Source organism: Dendropsophus ebraccatus, chromosome 7 (assembly GCF_027789765.1).
Source record: "Dendropsophus ebraccatus isolate aDenEbr1 chromosome 7, aDenEbr1.pat, whole genome shotgun sequence".
Taxonomy (NCBI): domain Eukaryota; kingdom Metazoa; phylum Chordata; class Amphibia; order Anura; family Hylidae; genus Dendropsophus; species Dendropsophus ebraccatus.
In genome coordinates, this window is record NC_091460.1 from 55,450,412 (window position 1) to 55,473,242 (window position 22,831).

At 42.6% G+C, this 22,831-nt stretch overlaps 1 protein-coding gene across 1 annotated transcript; it reads right to left on the reverse strand.

The window, feature by feature from the left end:
• Positions 1-3,044: 3,044 nt before the first annotated feature.
• SMIM14 (small integral membrane protein 14) lies at positions 3,045-22,362 on the reverse strand. The gene is made up of 5 exons (XM_069977540.1): positions 22,210-22,362; positions 10,881-10,982; positions 10,393-10,441; positions 7,295-7,443; positions 3,045-3,394 (listed from the first exon to the last, which is right to left on the reverse strand). The coding sequence occupies exons 2-5, from the start codon at positions 10,953-10,955 to the stop codon at positions 3,356-3,358; spliced, it is 312 nt and encodes a 103-aa protein (XP_069833641.1). The 5' UTR covers positions 10,956-10,982; positions 22,210-22,362; the 3' UTR covers positions 3,045-3,355.
• Positions 22,363-22,831: the final 469 nt, after the last annotated feature.

Consider the following 22,831-nt stretch of genomic DNA (forward strand, 5'->3'; position numbering starts at 1 on the left):
TTAGCCAGTTTATACTGATACATGGTTTGTCAGTACATGCTCACTTATTTTATACATGACCTTGTGAATGCTGTTTTTTTAATCTTCCTGCACTGCTTTTTATATATTTTACTGTTAATACAGTGAGATATTGTCTGTAGGTTTACATTGTGGCATCTAAGGCTTATTTTCAGGTCGAGTTGTTTAGTGGTACAGACTGGCAAAAAAAAGAAACAGTATACAATTTATTATGTGTTTTAGACTCTTAACACCTTCATCAGTTTTGAAGTGTCTAAGAAAAGGGAAATGGGTAAAGAAGAAAAATAAAATAGATTAAGGGGAGATTTCTCAAACTGGTGTAAAGTAAAACTGGCTCAGTTGCCCCTAGCAACCAATCAGATTCCACTTTTCATTCCTCACAGGTTATTTGGAATCTGATTGGTTGCTATGGGCAACAAAGACAATTCTACTTTACACCAGTTTGATAAATCTCCCCCTAAATGTTTTTACTGAACCCCACATTTTCTCTACAAAATAGGACTTTAATCTCATTCTCTGTCTATAATGTTATAAGAAACAGACAGACTGATACACATGAACTAGAACTGTCGCAGGTTGCAATATGTTTAGTCGACAACACTCCTATGCAGGGACTGTAGGCCAATGAATTGTGGTTCAGGCAGAAGCAAAATGATGACTGGTTCCCGTTTCTTTTATTTATTGGTTACTAAACTTGATTTTAGTGGACAGATAACTGAACATGTGGATCCCTCTCTCCATGAACATTACAGATGGACCCTTTCACTCACAACCCGGCAGCTGGGACTTCCACCAATGTGATCCTTAAGATATGTCGGAATAAAATTCCATAAAAATTAATAATTAAAAATCATGTAAAAGCACAGCTCCATCTAAAGCTGGATTAACAACACACGCTGTTTTTGATGCGGTTTTCAAGTCATTGGCAAAGGTAAATTCAAAATGAAGGAGAAATATTTTGGAAGGACTTATACCTCTCCTGCCTGCTGGAGCTACTGATGGCTCAGGAACCTGCATATGTTTTTACACCCTAAAAGGGCTTATTCCCATGTTCCGCTACGGACGGGGAAGCTCCACAGTTAACTCTTGTAATGAAGCAGCCATGTGGCTATGTTATTACAGTGCCACGAAGATTCAAACACTTTCCCCACTCCCGGTATCTTATCGACATGATGAAGGGTGGAGACAGAGTCCACTGCAGGGCTTCCATGTCCGTAGCTTCTGTAAAATACGAGATGTGGGAATAAGCCCTAAGGCCCAGCTACGCTATGAGTTACAACAATAAAAGAAAAACGAGAATGGATGATACAATGACCTTAGATGTGACCACTTAACATTGATTGCCTTCACTTATCATTGAATGCGTTGTAGTCATTCTGAACCTCAGTGAAATATGGAACAAGTTATAAAGAAAAAAAGAAAATTAGTTGAAAAGGTCTATACAAGTACAACAGTAGGTGTCAGGTATACTATTCACATCCAACAAAACCTTGAAAATAGACAATTCTTTGGCAGATCATAAAATAGATGGATTTCAAATATAGACAATAATCTACAGTATATTACAATACAATAGAATCATTAGAAAATGCTGTCCATGCCAAGTGTTTGTAGATTCATACAATGACAGTATTTATGAGTTGAATGCAATCTGTCAGCTCCATATGATGCTCAAGTATCAAGGAGGTGGTGCTGAGCTGCAGCATGCATGCCTCCTCCCTCTCCTACTCCTCTCTGGTTCTCTTACAATACTGAGCCTTGTACATCAATCTGTTAGAACGTGAGGCATGCAGGCTGGCAACATCTCATTGACAGTTGAGCTCTGTGTATTATCTAGAGCTGACAGATTCCCTTTAATGTAAATGTAACAATGTATAGAAGACATGTGAACACCCATCAATGATATATGGTATGTGGTCCAAAATAGAGGAAGGAAGAAGAGATTATGGGAATGGTTGTGAGTCATATATTCTACTGAAGATTAAAGGGAATATATACTACATATATATAGGGAAATATATACTACATAAGGCTGGTGTTACATAGAAATAATACAAAGCATATGAGGCTGTTAGTCTGAGGCATTAGACCCTTTAGGTCCCCACACACCTTATACCTCTGTAGGCCATACCTGCCGCTTGTGGTCGGTATGAGGTGTATGGACCTCTCCCGCCCATCCACTGACAGATGATGTTGGTGGAGATAGGGATCAGGCGTGATGGAAAATTGGACAGTCGCAGAAAGGTTTGTGAAAAGTCTGCCATGTGTGAATTCATTTTAATGCTCGAACATGTCTTAGGATAAAGATGACTATTGGAAGGACCCCATACTTGTGCCCAAAGTGCCTTGGAGATGCCCATTTTTGTATATTGATGGGTCAAAAGGTGAAAGCTGCCTTACCAAACTTTTTCTTGAAGTTACTGAATGTCTATGGCCAAGTCAGGGCTTGGCATCTCCTCCTGGCAACTCATTGCTGCATGTCGGGGCTGCAGGCCACTGGTGACTAACCTCAGAGGGTTCTAAACATCTCCAGGATCGGAGAACTCCCTAACAGTAGGTCATATACAATCACTGTGTGGATTTACCAAAATATCTGGTCATGGTAATCTCCATTACCATTTTGTTCCCTTCAGTTGGGTGTCTTGGTAACTCCATATTGGCATCTAAGGGTCACAAACATGTCCCAAAATATCTTCAGCAGTGGGGCCCCTCATTCAGTCTCATACTGAAATACACCCCCTACATGGACCCAATAGCATGGCACTTTACAAACAATAGTATTTAGTTTTTGTAATGTCACCCAAATGGGGTGGGACAAACCAAAAGCATTTATATAGAACAGTAAGTGCTAGAAGCAGGACTATACATCTTTATGAACATCTTCCAGGACATACTGCCATTAGGACAATCAAATGTTGTGGTCCTTCAGGAAATGTGTAGCCTTTATAGGAATTGAATGAAAGCGGATGGACTCACAAGATAGTAAACATTAACATATAGGATGTGGGATGAATAAAAACTCACTGTGCAATGAATCTGAAGAGTTCTATTAAGGCTGAAAAGTCCAGACAGAGATATTAGTAAAAGGAAGTTTACAGTGTTGCATTCGGCCTACATTTACAAGAAGAGAATTACTGTACTGCAAAGAGGAGATCTGGCACAAGACAATGTGCTCCAAACATCCTATACCCGTCACGTATCTCAGGATATGGAATGCCCAATACAGACTGTTGGCATTAGTAGAAAGGAAAGAAAGAAGAATCATCCACTTTAGAGTAGTCTGGCCATTCTGGATTCATTTGGTCGTGCAAGTCTTCTAAGGAAACCCCTGGAGATGCTAGTCCACTGGTGGCGCTGGAGGTTCATGGTTGTGATCCTGAAAATAAAGGAACTGTTTTACTATATTATACATCATATACAGGTCAATGATAACTATCCATAGACATGTCTTTAGGCAAGGATGTATACCATGGAGGCAGACTATGCCGCTGCTATGGGGGCACAGCTCTGGGTGGTTTTAGGAATAATACAAGGCATATTTTTGGGAAAACCAGTAGTATACTGAACATATAGCAAAATGCAAGAAAAAAAGCATACTGACCACATTAGATTTCATCAGGGTGTGAAATTATAGAGAGAGGGAAGGAATGACTGGTATGTGTCACTGTAACATACAGCCTGTACTGTCCCATCACATTGTTCTCTGCTAAAATCACACCAACAATGGCTACACAGCAGGGGCGTAGCTAGGGGTTCAGCCTAGGGGGGGCGAGTGAGTCTAAGTCGGCCCCCAACCATTGTTACCCATAGGAAATCTCAGCAGGTGACACGGATTTCTGAATAATAAAGGGAATATTCTTCTACATTTCTTATAGTGAATAAGGATAAAGAGCCGTGTAAGAGGCTTCTACATCTGGAATATAGAACCACAAAAAAAGTAAAAGGGCTTAAGATTAGAAAAATATAGCTGCCTTCTTCCACAGACAGCACCACTCTTGTCCTCAGTTTGTGTGTGGTATTCGACTAAAGTGTATGGAGCCAAGTTGTGATACCGCACACAACCTAAGAGCAGGGGTGGCGCTGTTTTTGGAAGAAAACAAATATGCTGTTTTTCTTTTAATTCTAGAGAACCCTTTTAACCAGATTATCTTTGCCTAAAAATAATAGTGGTATAGGTAATAGGCTTTTTAGACATTAAAAGGGGTGAGTTGGTTGTGATTATACATGTATGTACAATCAAAGATATATGATGAGCTGCTAGATATCCACTTCTATCCTATCTATCTCCTATTTATCTATCTATCTATCTCACTATCTATCTATCTATCTATCTATCTATCTATCTATCTCCTATCTATCTATCTCACTATCTATCTATCTATCTATCTATCTCCTATCTATCTATCTATCTATCTATCTGATAAGTACTGGAAGACTTGAGATTTTGAAACAGAGGTAATTTACAAATCTATATAAGTTTCTGAAACCAGTTAATTTTAAAAAATAAAAATTGCTGGAGTACCCCTTTAACTTACTTTAGCATAAGGTGTATAGATACCTGCATTTGCAACTACATGATGGAGCAGGTACAGCAAGGGGGTCAAATGTGTTGGGGGCGCTTGTGAAAATGTGGTAAGGGCTAAGCAGTAGAGGGAGGGAGAGCGTTCACCATGGTAAGAGCTCTAAAAAAGGGACACAAGTTAGCATGGCCTCTGAGAGAGTGTGGGTGCTGCATGAGGAGGAAGGCTAGCGATCAGAGTCGATGTGGGGGGCCTTTGGCCCCCGGACCTTACTCAGTTCAGCACTGGGGAAGGAAGGGGGCTTTCATGAAGATTGGGGTTACTTGGAAGAAGCAGTGTGTTAATTACGGCATAGAGCGGTGTTCTACCAAATACAAAAACATCATTCAGTCACTCACAGAAGGCGGCTTCTCTGCATGGATTGCGATTTTTTTTTTTTTTTTTTTATTTATTTATTTTTTTTATATTCAAAGTTGTTCACTTTTCCTTTGGTCTCCATCTGGCCCCGGCCATCATGAAGACTTTTCCGACCATGACTTGTCTCCACAGGATCTGCTAGAGAGACATTTTAGGCTCCTCGCTCCAGCATTATCCTCATCTCTATACAAACTCCCCTGTAGTGTAGCCCCCTCTATGCAGCCTCTGTGTAGTATAGGCCTCTCTGTGGTATTGCCCCCCCTCTCTGGGGTGTAGGTTTCTCTATAGTAATGCCCCCGTGTGTAGTACACTCCTCTCCTCCTCTGTTTAGTACAGACTACGGATGGTCCGAACAGAGTTCGTACGAACCCGAACCATCCGCAATGATTACCGATGTCTTCCCGCTCCGTGCAGCGGGCGGATCCAGCGGGAGGAACACCTGGAAAACTGGGATATAGCCATAGGCTGTATCCCAGTTTTCCAGGCGGTCCTCCTGCTGCACGGAGCGGGCAGACAGCGGGAATCCGATGCCGAGCGTTCGGGTTCAGCCGAACCCGAACCTCGGCGGGTTCGGACCATCCCTAGTACAGACCCTTGTGCAGTCTCCATCATACTGAGTACTATTGCTGGAAAAGCTGGGTGACCTCCATCATACTGACTACAGGATACTGGGAAAGCTGTGTGACTTCCATTATAAAATGATGGGAAAGCTGGGTGACCTCCATCATACTAAGTACAAGATGCTGGAAAGCTGGGTGACCTCCATTACACACTGACATACAGGATGCTGGGAAAGCTGGGTGGCCTCCATGACACTGACGACAGGATACTGGGAAAGCTTGGTAACCTCCATTATGCTGACTACAGGACACTGGGAAAGCTGGGTGACCTCCATTATGCTGACTACAGGACACTGGGAAAGCTGGGTGACCTCCATTACACACTGACTACAGCAAGGATGTCACACTCAGTCCCTCCAGCTGTTGCAAGTCAGAGCTGTGTATATATATATATATATATATATATATATATATATATATATATATATCCTGCCGGTCACTTATCACTTATATATCCTGCTGCTCACTTGGTCATATATATATATATATATATATATATATATATATATATACACATACCGTATATAAACAGCAGTGACCAAGTGAGCAGCAGGAGACATATACTGTGTGTGTGTGTGTGTGTGTGTGTATATATGTATATATATATATATATATATATATATATATATATATATATATAATATAATATATAATATATCTCCTCCTGATCATTTGGTCAGTGGGGTGGGTATGTGGTTCTGTCTGTCTGTGTGTTGTCACTCCTCTCACAGTCCGCACTCAGTACCTGACATCTTCCAGCACTCGGCAGCCTCACTCCCTGTCAGAGCTGCTGCTGGACGTCTTCAGTCTCTCCCTGGCAGCCATAGACGGTGAGGATCCCTCCAGCTGCTGGTCCCTCCCCTCCCCCTCATACCAGCTCTGTAGGACAGGGAGGGGGAGGGGCCAGCAGCAGCGTGTGAGGAAGAAGCAGGAAGATGCAGGGAGAAGATCCAGCCCTGGCCGGGCTCTGCATCCGACAGCTGAGCGGGCCCCTCAGGAGCAGGGGGCCCGCTATTGTCAGGTGCTGTTGCCTTCTTGGGGGCCCCGGCCACTACAGACATGTGTTAAGGCTGTCTGCAAAAGCAATAGCTTTTGCAGACAGCATTAACAGTCTGAGACCTCAGTGGGCCCCTGCCTGAGTGGGCCCGGGGGCGACCGCCCCCTTTGCCCCCACCAAATTTCGCCACTGCTACACAGTCATCAACAGCCATCAAGGTGCAGCAGGTGGGTTAATAGGATCTTCAAGATGGTGGGAATAACTCATAAGCTGCTGCTGAGATCTAGAAGACATCCATGTGCACAGGCAGATGTCTCAATGACTGCCATTGTCAGATAAATCTGATCCATTTTACCACACACATTTTTCTCATAGCTCATCATCATCAGTGTAAATAATACAGTATTAAGCATTTTAACCCTTTTGCAGCCCTGATCAGCAGCTGACTTACACCTCCTACATCACAACTTCCACCTCATAAATTATTCTTCAGCCCTGAACGTTACACTAGCGCGTCATGTCAGTCCATGCAGGCCTACAATGTGTCATTGTCTGATCCAAACATTTTAAAATCTATTGGAATGTATATGTCCAGCTTTAGACTATAATGACATATAGCAGACATTCTGTGCTGCAGGAGCATTTACTAAGCCTTGTTCTCCAGAATATTATCTACAATATTAGGCAAACAAAAACCACTGCAAGGAGGATTCTGTACTTACATTATGTGGAGTGGTGGGCTTCCCAGTCGCTCTTGATCCCCTGAGGCTTCTGGGTCTCAGCAGGTATAAGGTCAATCCAATGACAAGCCAGGCCATGGCGATCATTGCAATGCTAATTCCACCATCACTAGAAGAATTGGGTCCTGGTACTGATAAGTAGATAGATTTATAAAAAGTCAGCGTGTGTGTGTGTGTAATAAATATATATATATATTATATATATATATATATATATATATTTATTTATATTGGGGGAGATTTCTCAAACATGGTGTAAAATGAAACTGGCTCAGTTGCCCCTAGCAACCAATCAGATTCCACCTTTCATTTTCCAAAGAGTCTGTGAGGAATGAAAAGTGGAATCTGGTTGCTAGGGGCAACTGGGCCAATTTCACTTTACACCATGTTTGATAAATCTCCCCAATTATTTTTTTTTTATTTTTATTTTTTTTAAGGGCTTAAAAATTTCATAGATAAAGTTAGCAGAATATGTGTAGTTTATGCCATACTCTAAATCATCTCAACTAACTAATGTAGATAAACTTGTAGGGCCTGTCAAGTTAAATATTTTTGCAAATACATTCAGCCAGACCACTGCTTTTAGAGCAGAGTGGTGGTCGGGAACCTACGCGTTATCAAGGCATGAAACGAGCGGACATATCAGGAGAAGGAAGCAAGTTTAATAAAATATTTAACATGCCAAGCCCTATAAGACATGGGAAAAGTTTTGATTGGGTAGGGTCTAGGTGGGTCAGACACCTACTAATCACTAGACTGAGCCAGGAGAAGCGCTTGGCTGAGCGCTTCTTTGCCTGGCTCACTGCAGAAGATAAGCTCATAGTCTTACTAAAGAATCAGTCTTTTGCAACAAGCTATTGAGAGAAGCGCTTAGGGTGGTATTACGCTGGGCGATTTTTCGGCAAATAACGATAAATGATAAACTATCTCAAAAGACTGCTATGGTGAACCATCTTTAATCGTTCACCCTATTACACAGAACGATGATCGTTACATACGGTTGTTGTTACGCTTGTCCTTTCCTGGCTGATAGACCAGGGAACGACCAAACAACCTGTTATTACACCGAACAATGTTCAAAAGATTTGTGAACGATCAACAATGATAATAGGTCCAGGTTCTATCAAACAATCAAGGACTTCTTGTTGGCCGTTTAATCGTTGCCTGCTATTACACAAAACAATTATCGTTTAAATCCAAACGATCTAACGATTTGAATGATAATCGTCCCATGTAATACGGCCCTTAGCCTAATGCTTCTCCCAGCGCATCCTAGTAGTCAATGGGAGTCTGGACACCTGGACCCCAACCAGAGGTCACTTTACCTTGGTAGGATGGTACAGAATATTTGATAAGATGGTATGTCAAGATCCTCATTTTTTTCTACAGCAGTATTGCAGTTTTAAAAACGTATAAAAATGTATATATCTTAGCATTTGCAGCCTGCCATAGTACTTTCTTGTTTTTATGTCTCTGACACGTCAACAATTTTATCGAACGACAGCTCTCCAAAAACAGACAAGCAGACACAATTTATTTTCTTAGGTTTCTTTAACCGATCCCTAAAGGCCTTGGCTTATGCAGTCATTAAAGAGCCTGACACAGAAACAGTCGCAGGCACATAGTGGTGGACACACCTACACTGCTCAGCACACAGCTGTCTACAGCAACCGCACTGGTCACATACTGTACATCTGTACTGACAGTGGGTGACTATAGAGCTGTTTTACTGCTGTAAACATAGGGCTGGTCTGCACAGGAATAACCAGCCCCAGTCACAGCTGGGTGTCAGGACGTCCCTTGCCAAGCACGAGCCGCTGTTACTGCTTTTTAGACTCAGATCGGCTCTGCAATGTAAGGACAAAAGGATAAAGGGGGAGATTTATCAAAGGGTGTAAAATATAGACTGGTGCAAACTGCTCACAGCAACCAATCACAGCTCAGCTCTGGTAAAATGAAAGCTGAGCTGTGATTGGTTGCTGTGGACAGACGTGTGATTTTTGGTAATATAAAATTTAAAAAAAAATTAGAAGGCCTTTTTCTTTAGCACCATAAAACTTTTAGTGAACTTTTCATTTTCACTGACATAGTGATGCAGAGCTCATCTATTTCTCTGTTAGGTAACTATGAGCTGCAACTTTGTCACTTGCCCGTAGTTTCATCAGTCATATACAGAAAGAAGGAATGGAACCTGGTGAAAAGTTTATAACCTCAAGATTAAGTTCATTGCCTGGTACAATATGCACGTCATCTCCTGGGTATGTCAGTGCCGTCACTAAGAAGAGGAGTTCCCACCACCAGATTTCAGAATAGAAGGTGAAACCAGTCCATCGGGTTTAATCTTTATTTTGGTGAAAAGTCGCACATTCCTGAGCGCACCTTTATACTTCATACAAGTGTGTGACTCACATCACCTCGCTCGCCAAAAGACGACACGGGGATGGTTATGCTTCAACCCTTTATATGCACTAAGGGCCCTATTCCACCAGACGATTATTGTTTGCATAATCGTTAACGATTAACGATCTCAAACGACCGCTATTGCGAAAGACCTAAAAACGTTCACTCATTTCCATGGAACGATAATCGTTACTTATGATCGTAATTGCGATTGTTTTTTCTTCGATATTTATTCGCTATTGCGTTCGTATCTATTGCGAACGACCAAACAATGTCTTATTCAATGCGAACGATTTGCAAACGTTTTGCAAACGAGCAACGATAAAAATAGGTCCAGGTCTTATAAAGCGATCAACGATTTCTCGTTCGGTCGTTAATCGTTAACTGCATTTCAACCGAACGATTATCGTTTAGATTCGAACGATTTAACGATAATCTGAACGATAATCGTCCGGTGGAATAGGGCCCTAAGTCTCAGGAAGTAACTATGAGGCCATAGGCAGTAGCCATGTCTCCAGGACTCCCCCTAGGGCTGCATCAAACTTCTTCAGCCACCGGTAATATAATGCTGCATGCTCGGGTTTGAACAAATCATTACGTGCTCGAGGTTTTCTCATCTCTAGCTAGTGTGAAAGTGGCAATAGAAGGAAAGCTAAATATATATCCAAAAATATACTCACATTCCTGTAAGCATTCTGTGTCGGTGCAGTAAGACTGAGACTGTCTGAGCTGTAATAAAGGGAAAAAACAAGAAGGGTTAAATAGGAAATACAGGGTTTGAGTAAATTAATACTAAAATAATGACGTTTCCACAGTTATATATTATTATATATGTAACATATATGCTCCAGCTATGAAGTCTAATTGGAGGGGTGTCCCGATGCTAACCAGAGCTGAGAACCATTGCAAAAAAACAGCTCCAGCTTGGCCTGTTTGGTTGAGCCTCCTGCAAGTAATGGCCAGAGGATTCAGCAGCCAGACACGCAAAGATCAGCTGATCACTTGACAGTTTCTTATAGAACTTGTTAATAAACTCCAGATTACAGGTTTCCTAAAACAGGCAAGTCTTCCGCAAAGCTGCAGATAATGTACAGTTCCTAGTTTATCTGTATACTATACAATCAGGTAAGACTAATATATGGTATTACAGATAAAATATCACACCTACCAAATTAATCAGTCTTCGCATTGCATAGTCATGGGAGCAAATGCACTCACAGGGATCAAAATTGCCGTCCGCCATGTTCACGGCTACGGTGTCTACTGCAACCTGTCAAGGGTAAAGATGGAAAATGTTATACTTAGCATAGGATATCAAGTAGAATAAATGGCGTAGATCTCCTAAGCACAAGGAAAGTACATATTTGTAAATTACTTCTATTAAAAAAAAAATCTCAAGGTTTCAAATACTTATCAGCTGCTGTATGTCCTGCAGGAAGTGGTGTATTCTTTTAGTCTGACACAGTGCTCTCTGCTGCCACCTCTGTCCATGACAGGAACTGTCAAAAGCAGTAGAGGTTTGCTACTACTCTGGACAATTCCTGACATGGACAGAGGTGGCAGCAGAGAGCACCATGTCAGACTAAAATAATACACCACTTCCTGCAGGACATACAGCTAAGTAGTACTGGAAGGCTTAACATATTTAAACAGAATTTACCAATCTGCATATTTGCTGCTAATCTGAGGTATTAGTGCAAAGGATGCAAACGACTGGAAATACAAATTCTTCAATCCAGCATATAAACACACATAAGCTGTTTGTCAATTTAGCAAGTATAGGGGGGGTGCTTTTTTTGTTATTAGGAATGTGATAAATATGCAACCTAGCAACATGCTCCTAAACAGTGACCGATACTGAATATTACTCCATAGCACAACCATGTCATTCCTGCAAAGAAGTCCCATAACATACAATTTGGGGCCTGTGCGCCCTCTAGTGGTAGCATGCATTTTGCAGCTTCTATTGACAGCATAGAACAACTTCACTCCAAACAGTTAAGGTGTATGAAGCAGGAAAAAAAACCCCCAGAAAACCCGATACCACAGAGTACACTGATGAAAATACTAGAAAACTTTCTTCCCTTTACTTATCAGATGGCTGTACAAGAAGATGCATATGTAATATAAGCCCGGGTTATACATTATGTTCCTGTAGGCTTTCTATAACAGGATTAGGCTAGAGCCATAGGGCAACTTTAGATACGCAACACAAGCATTGCAATGTTGCCTCTCATGATAGTCAATGAGATTGTGTTGCAACATACAAGAGCTGGCTGCCAAAATATCAATTTGATTAATTTTTGCTTGCAAGTCATAAGGCTGGGTATACACTGCAGTTTTATTTTTCTGTCCATGTAAGGAACTGTCCAGAACAAATCCCCATAGAAAACCTTTCCTGCTCTGGACAGTTCCTGTCACGGACAGAGGTGGCAGCAGAGAGCACAGTGTCAGACTGGAAAGAATACTACCACTTCCTGCAGGGCATACAGCAGCTCATGATAAGTACTGGAAGATTTTTTTTTTAATAGAAGTAATTTACAGTTCTGTATAACTGTCTCATACCAACTAATTAAAACAATTATACATTCTTCTCTATCTGTGTATTTCGCCAGAGTACCCTTTTAAAGGGGTTATCCAGCGCTACAAAAACATGGCCACTTTCCCCCTACTGTTGTCTCCAGTTTGGGTGGGATTTTGAAACTCAGTTCCATTGAAGTAAATGGAGCTTAATTGCAAACCGCACCTCAACTGGAGACAACAGTAGGGGGAAAAGTGGCCATGTTTTTGTAGCGCTGGATAACCCCTTTAATATCTCTGGTAGTCTATGGCTTCGAAGGCTAACATACTTCTTGGGGTCGAGCCCTTGGCACCCTAGGCAACTGTCCAGTTTACAAACTCCTAAAACTGACCCTGTATGTGCCATTTAGGAGTCTGGGAATACAGAATGACAACCCCAATGTAATATAGCTACTTGTATAGTGCAAAATGTTCCAGTTCAGAGCACTGACAAAGAAGCTAGGTTTGGTATTTAGTAGTCTAGGAAAGATGGGTGACCATCAGACGTGAACTGTATTGGCGGCCATAATGGTTGGCATTTAGCTTTTACAGATTAATCCAGATAGCAAAAGGCTATTATTTACTAGGGATATCTGGATTTTAGTGGAATACTTGGGTTGCTTTCTTTATGGAGAATGTAATTTCTAGACACTCAGTGCCCTTTAAGTTCCTGTTATGCAGCTGATGATTTCCACGCTTGAGATGCTGGCGCAGGCTGATCCAATGAGAGACAGATACGTGGATGTACACAGCACTCAGCAAACAATTATGGCTCCAGATTTATCACCTAATACACCTGAGGACATAGAATACACCCAAGGCCAAACTTCCTGGTATAGATTTAGTGCGTCATGTACACAGTGATTTCTTACAAGAAGTCTATGTAGCCAGTAGGAGGAAGCAAAGTCTAATGATGATCTGCAAGGAAGACACTATCAAAACCGATTCAAAGAATAGGTGGAAATAGAACCTCCAAATTTTATGTACATACACATTTTAAATGTACATACACACACATCCCCCTCTGCAGTCAGTCCCCATACTTTATACTCCCCCCCCCCCATCTGTAGTTGGCATTTGTACCCTCAATTCCCCTATTTCCAATGCCCCCTACTGCGCAGTCCTACTTCGTGAAGGACAGCTTTTTACATGTCGTCATTCACTCAGTAGAACCGCCCACTTGACTACTTAACCAAAAATAAGCAGAGATTTCTAGGAATAAATGACAAGTTATATTAGCAATGTTTCCCACAAACTACATATCAATCTGCTGAGCTCCTCCTGCTCTATAACATACAGAATGGACTGCATTTTCAGTGTGACAGGTTCACTCTGAAACCCACAAGAGCAGAACTCACCTACTCTGAACTGAATTGTGATCATTCAGAAGAGAGCAAAGCAGGAGACCGACCATAAACACCCCAACACAACGACAGAATATACAGAAACTTCAGTTCCTCTTTTTATTTTTCAAAACTACCAGACTATAAAGAAAATTTACATAGAAGAAAATATGGTCAAAGTTACAACCGCTGTAAGCCACAAGAACAGAAACTAAGATAGGTAAGACAGCTACACATACTGTATATATGTGATGGCAGCAGCCAAGACGACAGGTGAAAGGGGTTTTCCAGTGTAGATAAAAACAAATTGCCAGGAGACAGGAACAGGAAGGGGAAAAAACAAACAAACCATACTCACTAGACTGGTCACTCCTGATCCAGCACTGCCTCTGCATTTGATCACTGGCCTCAGTGGTCACACAGAGCAAAGCTGGCGCACTTTTTCAGCGGAATTCTCCATCGTGGAATCCCGCCAGCCTTCGTTTCATACTGGCCGTCTATGGGAGGCTCGTGTGCCTCCTCTCTCCGCTCGGAAGAATGGACATGCCAATTCTTCCGAGCAGAGAGAGGAGGCACGCGAGCCTCCCATAAATGACCAATACGACACAGGGGCTGGTGGGATTCCGCCAGTTTTGCTACGTGTGAACTGGCCCTTAATGTGACCACTTGTGGCCACATGACGGGCTGTAGTGTCCTATGCTCGGAGAATGTGCATGGGACATCATTGGGAGACTTCTGCTGGGAGCTAATCAAGGAGTGACCAGAGGGGGGTGAGTAGGTTTTAACGTCTCTTTTTTTTATTATTTTCCCTTCCAATCCCTGGCAACTTTTTCTGGCCATTTTTGTGTAGTGCTGGATAACCCCTTTAACTTTTAGGTTTTCTAATCTCACTTTTTTACGGGTGCTAGCTGCTGTGATCTACAAATCATGTAAGACTTCCATACTATTTACCAAGTAAACTATTTACTTTGCAAAGTTCAGCATTCCTGAAATCTAGATACATGTGTCCGATGCCCTGCGTAGGCTGCCTGCTGCACACTCAGGAGCCAATATATCTTTAGGCTATGTTCACACAATGCAAACTGGCAGCTGTTTTACATGTTCCTCCAGCCGATACTGCCATATTGGCCGCAGGAACATTATTTAAGGCCCATTATAAACTGCTGGCCGTATGGGTATGTCTGGAAGTCAATTAACCATTGATTTCAATGCACAGTACGGCCTGGCATGACAGCCACACAGTGTGTGTCGTGTCAATTATTTGCGGCCATTATTTCCAAACAAATGGAAGAAGTTCCCGAGGACTGGATCCAGCTTTTTCCAGGCACCCGGAGCAAAGCAGCAAGGTGTTCTAGCTTCACTGCTACTGTAAATTTGCTCATCCTTAGCCAAAACCAGTGGTAAATTAAAGGGATTGTCCAGAAAAAATTCATACTCGGCCATGCTGCCCAGAGATGTGAGTAGTTTATACTTACCCATCAGCTTCTCCGCTATCCACTTTCTGTCACTGTCAGCATTTTGAAAGCATGGGACATGCTGCTCCTACCAGAAATGGCCGCTCAGCATAGTCTATACTAACCAGCCATTTCCTAATGGAACAGGATGGCATCAGGTGTTATGAAAACACTGACAGCGGCACAAAGCATGCATCCCAGAAACCAGCAGGGGAGCGGGACAGGTAAGTATACATTAATGACATGTCCCCACAGAATTGCCAAGTATTGAATTTTCCTGGGCAACCCCTTTTTTTTATGAAAAGTCTAAATGTTTCTATGATATCTGCACTGTGTGGAACAAGCCCATCATTCCCGGAACTAAATTGCATCATTCTTGCACTCCAAGGCCAAATAACTTCGGAGTCTCACACAATGCAACTCTTCTGGTCACAAATCAAATCCGGCTATAAAGAATAAAAGAAAGTCAGAAAATGATTTAGTCCTCATTCACGGGCCGGACTATTACAAATTTGAGTCTGCACTAGGATCTGTGCTTTTTTTCCCCTTCTCTTCTGCGGCATGGATTGGGGCCCTCTACACAAGTACGGACGTGTGAATGGGGCCATTGAAATCTACTGGTCCTATGTCTTGTCTGCAATTGCAGGTCCACAACTGTGGATAGAACCAGGGGCGTGTGAAAAGGGCCTTAGGCCTTATTCACATGTCCCTTAATTATGTCCATAATTGTGGATTCGCAATAAAGGATAAATTAGGGTCCATTAATTTCTATCTAAAAAGGACATGGTACGTATCATAAGCGCTTTACTGATTAGCCAATAGAAGTCTATGGGGCACCTGTAATGTCTGCAAAAAAATACGGCTTCCCCAAGAAACATCACATTTTTAGGGGTTGGGCATTATTTCTTAACCAGTTCTACTTTAGTAACTAGCACTGTACAATTTTTGCGGATATGCAAAAAATAGGAATTGCAGGTGCACTACTGATGCACTTATTTTTTTTTTCTAGCAGACTGGGGATGAGACAGCAGACATTAATGTACAGACCAGAAGGGGAAAAAAAACCTAAATCACTGAACATGTGAATGAGGGCTTAGTGGAATACCTTAAAGTGATACTGTCAACACTTTACTGTATGAGGACTTCTCTACACAGCTGTTAAGCCTAAATTCTGCAGTGTTCATACCTTTGAGGTTGGTCCAGTAAACAATGCTTTTTAGCTTTGGTCGATTGTGCCACCTAGGCGGGGCTTAACAGCCACTGCGCCACGCCCACCCTCAGTGTCGCCATTGTCATATAGGCCCCACCCCTTGGTGGCCATTGGAATGGGCCAACCTAGAGGGGGTGGGGTCTAGGCCTCTAGGCTGGCCCTATACACTGATGACGTCATGGAGGGGTGGGAATTTCAGAAGAGAAAGTTAGAAGTTAGAATTTAGGCTGTGTAAAGAAGTCCTCATACAGAAAGGGGGCGACTGTCACTTTAAAGTGTACCTGTCATAACTTTCAAACTCTAAACCAACAGTATATGTGATATAAAGCAAGTTTGCCATTGACGTTATTTTTTATTTTTTTAGTTATCATGGAAAACACTGCACTTCCTATGTTCTGGTAAGTATAGCTTAATTTTTTTCAGTTATCATGCGGTAAAACAATAATGAATGTAATTTGCAAACTTGCTGTATATCTACTGTTGATTTAGATTTTGAAAGTTATAACGACACTTTAAAACATAGTGTCTTTTATACAACTTACACTATATGTAGCATTTTTACCTAGACTGGTAACAACCTGAAGTTACCCTGACGTTTCCTAGCCTCCCCACATTGTAAAGACAAGAAGGGTAGTAACTAGAGATGAGTGAACCTCGAGCATGCTCGAGTCGATCCGAACCCGAACTTTCGGCATTTGATTAGTGGTGGCTGCTGAAGTTGGATAAAGCCCTAAGGCTATGTGGAAATCATGGATATAGTCATTGGCTGTATCCCATGTTTTCCAGACAACCTTAGAGCTTTATCCAAGTTCAGCAGGCCACGCTAATCAAATACCGGACGTTCGGATCGACTGGAACCCGAAGCCGGTTCGCTCATCTCTAGTAGTAACAGATCGCCATGAAATCATCAAACAGAAATGAAAACTTAAAGGACAACTCCCACGGGACCCCAAAAAAAAAAAAAAAACACAGACACACACAGACACCATACTCACCATCTCTCCGGTGACGATCGCCACTCGATTCGCCCGCCGTCCGCCTCTCCGTCGCCGCCGTCCATCATCCAGCGATGTCTCCAACTTCCGGGTCCAGGGGATGGAAAAGGCTGCCAGTGCGCTTGCGCACCGGCAGCCTTTTCATTGGCTGGAGCGCATCACATGGCTTCCAGCAAGCTCAGCCAATCAGGGCTGAGCAAGCTGGAAGCCATGTGATGCGCTCCAGCCAATGAAAAGGCTGCTGGTGCGCATGTGCACCAGCAGCCTTTTCATCCCCATTCACTTTGCATGAAGACGCCGAGGAGGAAGAAGACCCGGACCGCCCCCGGCTCTGACATCGTCGTCACCAGATGCCGCCCCGGAGAAGAGGACCGTGACGATCGTAATAGGTAATGTATACATTCCTTAACTTCCGGGGTGGGGGGTCGGGGGTCCGAAAGTGGGGGAAGGGGGCCAGGCCGGGTATTTAACCACATTACAAAGTTATATAACTTTGTAATGTGTGTTAAATGAGCAAAAAAAAATTTTTGTGGGAGTTGTCCTTTAAGGACTTTAGAGGGAGAGGGAACTATAACACACACTTTGCAACACTGTTAGAGGTTGCAGAGCCATGCCAGATGTTGGGGAATTAGGTTGGCAATGAAAGACTAAAGCAGCCATGGCATCCAAGTTTGATCCCAACTTAGTTCTATGTTCTGATATTTCCAAACCGTATTTCCAAAAACTTTTCACTAACTTCATTGGCGTTCTTCCATGTATACCCAGAGCCCCGCTAATGCTAAGAAGGTGCCTGTAGCCTTTAGGGTGGTTTCACATGTGACATATAATTGTACGAACACTAGAAAAAAACTAGTCTGAGCTGGGAAGAGTGCTCGTGTTTTTTGAGGATTTTCTTTTCTAAGGTTTTTCAAAAGAAATCCGTAAATGACATGACTTGCAATGAGAAAAACAAGTGAAAAAAAAAAAAAAATTACGGTGTAGAAAAAAAGTTTCCAGGGAAAGAAAGGTTATGTGAGAAATATACACCTAATATTGCTACTTATTTGTTCCAATAGCAGACGTCTTCTTCTTGCCTTATGTATCTGTAATAACATAAATTGAGGTAACATAGACATGGCCAGGAACAAAAAGCACAAAAAAACGTAGTCTTTTCTATCGTTAAACAAAAGAAAATACATATTATTCCCAAGGAGATGCAAACATTCCTTCCCCGACACAAGACATAGCAGCTGTGCCTCCCACAGGAATTGGATCACAGCTGTACAACCCTGATCCGAATATTATTTTCCCTTATAAACCATCAACGCCAACGCCATCATCTGATCAGTGACTGGGGTCTTCTGCTCAGGACATGGACAACAACTAATGCTGGGTTTACACGTAGCGATAATTCGCCCGATTTCAAAGTAACGATTTTTTTTATAACGATCAGCGTTTAGACGGAACGACATATCGTACGGAAAAATCGTTTTGCGGTCGCTTAAGCCTATCTCGCACATAAGTTAAATCGGTGAACGATTATTTACACGGAACGATCTGCGAATTTTTTGCGAACGACCAACGATGATTTGAGAACATGTTAAAAGATCAAAATGAACGATTTCTCGCTCGTCGTTTGATCGTTCGCTGCGTTTACAAGTACGATTATCGTTAGAATTCGATTGTTATCGTGCAAATATGAACGATAATCGTTCCGTGTAAACGCAGCATAAGTCCCCCCCACTCTAGGCCACAGGTGTTAAACTGCGGCCCTCCAGCTGATGCAAAACTACTATTCCCATCATGCCTGGACAGCTAAAGCTTTGGCACTCCATGCATAATGGGAATTGTAGTTCTACAACCGCTGCTGGCTCTAGGCATACAGAGACTGACATGTTAGAAGAGTCTACTGAAGTGTATCTGAAAAACTGAGCGTAGTTATATCATAAATAAATTCTCCTGCCATTGGCCTTATATTCTAATTTTAACCAGTCACATAGCACAGATTCATTTTATAGTGACTCTGTACCCACAATCTGACACCCCCCCCCCCCCAAACCACTTGTACCTTCAGATAGCTGCTTTTAATCCAAGATCTGTCCTGGGGTCCGTTCGGTAGGTGATGCAGTTATTGTCCTGAAAAACAACTTTTAAACTTGCAGCCCTGTGTCAAACTGCCGTGGCCTATATTGTGTTTGCATTAGGCTGGCACAACCTCTTCATCCCTCCTCATCATTAGGAATGCTCCAGATTGTCTCCTATTCATCAGCTGTGTGAATACTGAACATGGGCTGGATCGTTAAGGCACCTGTGCAATGTTTAGACAGGAGAAAATGTTCCAGTGGCATTCCTAATGATGAAGAGCGTGGGGAGGAGGGACGGAGGGGTGGTGCAAAATTAGGGCACAGATTCTCTAAGCCCCGGCCGTTGGGTATGACACCACCAGTCTAAAAGTTGTTTTTTAGGACAATAACTGCATCTCCTGCCAAACAGACCCAAGGACAGATCTTGGATTAAAAGCAGCTATCTGAATGTACAAGTGGTTTGGGGTGGCGGGGATGTCAGATTGTGGGTACAGGAAAAGAGTGTGTGTGTATATATATATATATATATATATATATATAGGAAAACGAATGTAGCATTTGACCGACCATATTTCACATCGCGATATCGTTCAGTGGTGCCGATATATAGAGGACTATTAATGGCCCAATGTGCTACTATAGTAAACAAGCAGCAAACATTAAGACGCTGGCTCCCTGTAGCTATATTGTGGACACCTTAAATTATTTCAATGCCAATTGACTATCTGTTGGATTGTAACCACATTCTCAAAATACATAATGGAATAAAAAAATAATCCTGTTATAAGACGCTGATAGCGCTGCAATGATGACATAAGCTGTGGTCAGACACACAATTACCGTGTACTAACTGGGAATCACTCCAAAGTGGTAGAGAAGCATAATTGCTGTATACGTCTCATCCTTGTTAGATCCGGGTACAGGGAAGTAAAATACATGGCTGGCAGAACAGGGGCTTGTTGTCCAATTATAGGAGCAAGAAGAGTGAGAGATTTCCCCCCAAAGCTTAGGGTGCCTTTACACAGAGATTTATCTGAAAGATTTTTGAAGCCAAAGCCAGGAATGGATTTCAAAAGAGGAGAAATCTCTGTCTTTCCTTTATGACCTGTTCTCTGACTAAAGTCTGTTCCTGGTTTTGGCTTCAAAAATCTGTCAAATAAATCTGTCTGTGTAAAGGCACCCTTACTCCACCATTATAACTACCAATAATCTCTCATTGTTTTAAAGTATGTTCTAACGGCTGGAAAATGTAGCATCATGCAATAGTAGTGTTCCCAGACTGCTGCAAAACTACAACTCCTATCATACCAAGAGAGCCTAAGGGTGGTATTACACGGAACGATTATTTTTCGAAAAATCGTTTAATCGCTCAGATTTGAACGATAATCATTTCGTGTAATAGCAGGCAACGATTAAACGACCAACGAGAAATCGTTGATCGTTTATTAGGATCTGGACCTATTTTTATCGTTTGATCGTTCGCACATCGTTTAGTGAAATAAGAATTCACAGCTGAAACGTACGCAATAGCAACGACTAAACGACCGCAAGAACGATCATAAATAACGATCGTCGTTTCGTGTACTTGGGCGAACGATTTTGGGTCGTTTGCCTTAGCGGTCGTTTAAGATCGTTAATCGTTAGTCGTCGGAAATTTGCTTGGTGTAATAGTACCCTAAGGCTATTAGCACATGATGGTAGTTGTCATTTTGCAATGGCTAGGTAGCAACAATGTGGGAAACGCTGTTCTACACCATCAAACAGCTTCTCTTATACCACTGAAAAGAGTTTAGATTTTTGTCCCTGTAGACTTGTGGGTGCTGGAATTGTCATGAATGTAGAAATCTTTATATAATATTCTTTACAAGTGACATTTCCAATAAAGGATGCATGGCAGAACAATCCACAGATCCGGCCAATTCTTATGATCCGTGGTCAGTTTAGGGTGTGGGCTCCAAACAGTCACAAAACTACAACTACATCTCCCAATATGATGGAAATTGTAGTTTTGCAACAGCTGGAGAGCCGCTGAGTTACCAGATTCTAGGTAACAGGTGTCAAAACTTTGCAGCCCTCTAGCTGTTGCAAAACTACAATTCCCATCATGCCTGGACAGCTAAAACTTTGGCTGTCCAGGCATGATGGGAATTGTAGTTTTGCAATAGCTGGAGGGCCACAGGTTTGAAAACACTAGCTTAGAGCAGGGATAGGGAACCTTTGGCCCTCCAGCTGTTGCAAAACTACAATTGCCATCACGCCTGATGGGGGATTATAGGAAATGTAATTTTGCAACAGGTGGAGGGCCAGAGGTTCACCATCCCTGGCTTAGAGTGATATTTATATATTCATGCATACAAGTGAGTTGTCTGTTGAGTCTCTGACCTGAACCATGGGGGTGATAGTACTTGTTTGCATAGCCCTTGCCTCTAACCCTCCTGCCCAGGAAACAGATGTTACAACTAACCATTCCCCTGAAGCCACAAGTCCAGCAGATGACATATTCCTATAGGCTCATCTACTGACAGCTACAGTTATACAGGAGAGGAGACAGATTGGTTGGAGGGCTCCAGGTCCTCTATGCTATACAGAACCCCCACCTCACCAGGCAATGCGAACATTACACTGAATTCTCACTACTATAGAAATAGACACAACAAGAAGGAAAACACAAGTAAACACTGCAACAAAGTAACAACAAATCCATGATCACATATGGCAATACAGCAACCACCAATAGTTCTCTATATACTGTTTTAGGTGATGTATAGAAAAACCGAGAAGCTCCACAAGTCTGACTCCGACTACAGCACCACGGCTATAGATTGCAGCCCAGATGACTTGCATGTCGCCGGTAATGTGTCTGTACCGCTCACCTCTGTGCACGAACCGGCCGGGAGCCTCCAGTGTGCAGCACCTGCTCTGTTTTGATTCGGTTGTACACGTCATGCTCGTCCACAAACCCGGATCTCCCCGGGCGCCCCCGCCCACATTCAATGCCTACGCGAGCCCGTTGTCTCCAGCTGACGCGCGTGCACGCTCCCTTTCACGTGACTCGCTCCCCTCTGTCCCTATCCTGGCTAGGAACGTGTGTGGGAGGGGCCTAGGGCAGCCAATCAGAGACTGACAGAGCCGGCCGGCGCCTGCTGGAAGTTTTGACGTCTGGCCTCAAGAGGCCGCTGTGGATTGTGCTGCGCGCAGAGTGTTTTTGTAGGCATGCGCAGAAGAAAGCCGGGCGCTAGTGAGCTGATAGAGCTGGCAGCCACAATGTCATCAGTATAGGTGGCTGACACCTTAGAGATGATAACATTACTATGGCAGCCATTCATAGCTATGACATCACTATGAGAGTAATATAGAATGGCAGTCATTTACATCAATGACATCACACAGAATAATATATATTACAATCATACAATATAATGGCTATCATTCATAGCTATGACATCACTATGATGTCAGAGAAACAGCAGGACATGGGACCAAAATGTATACAGG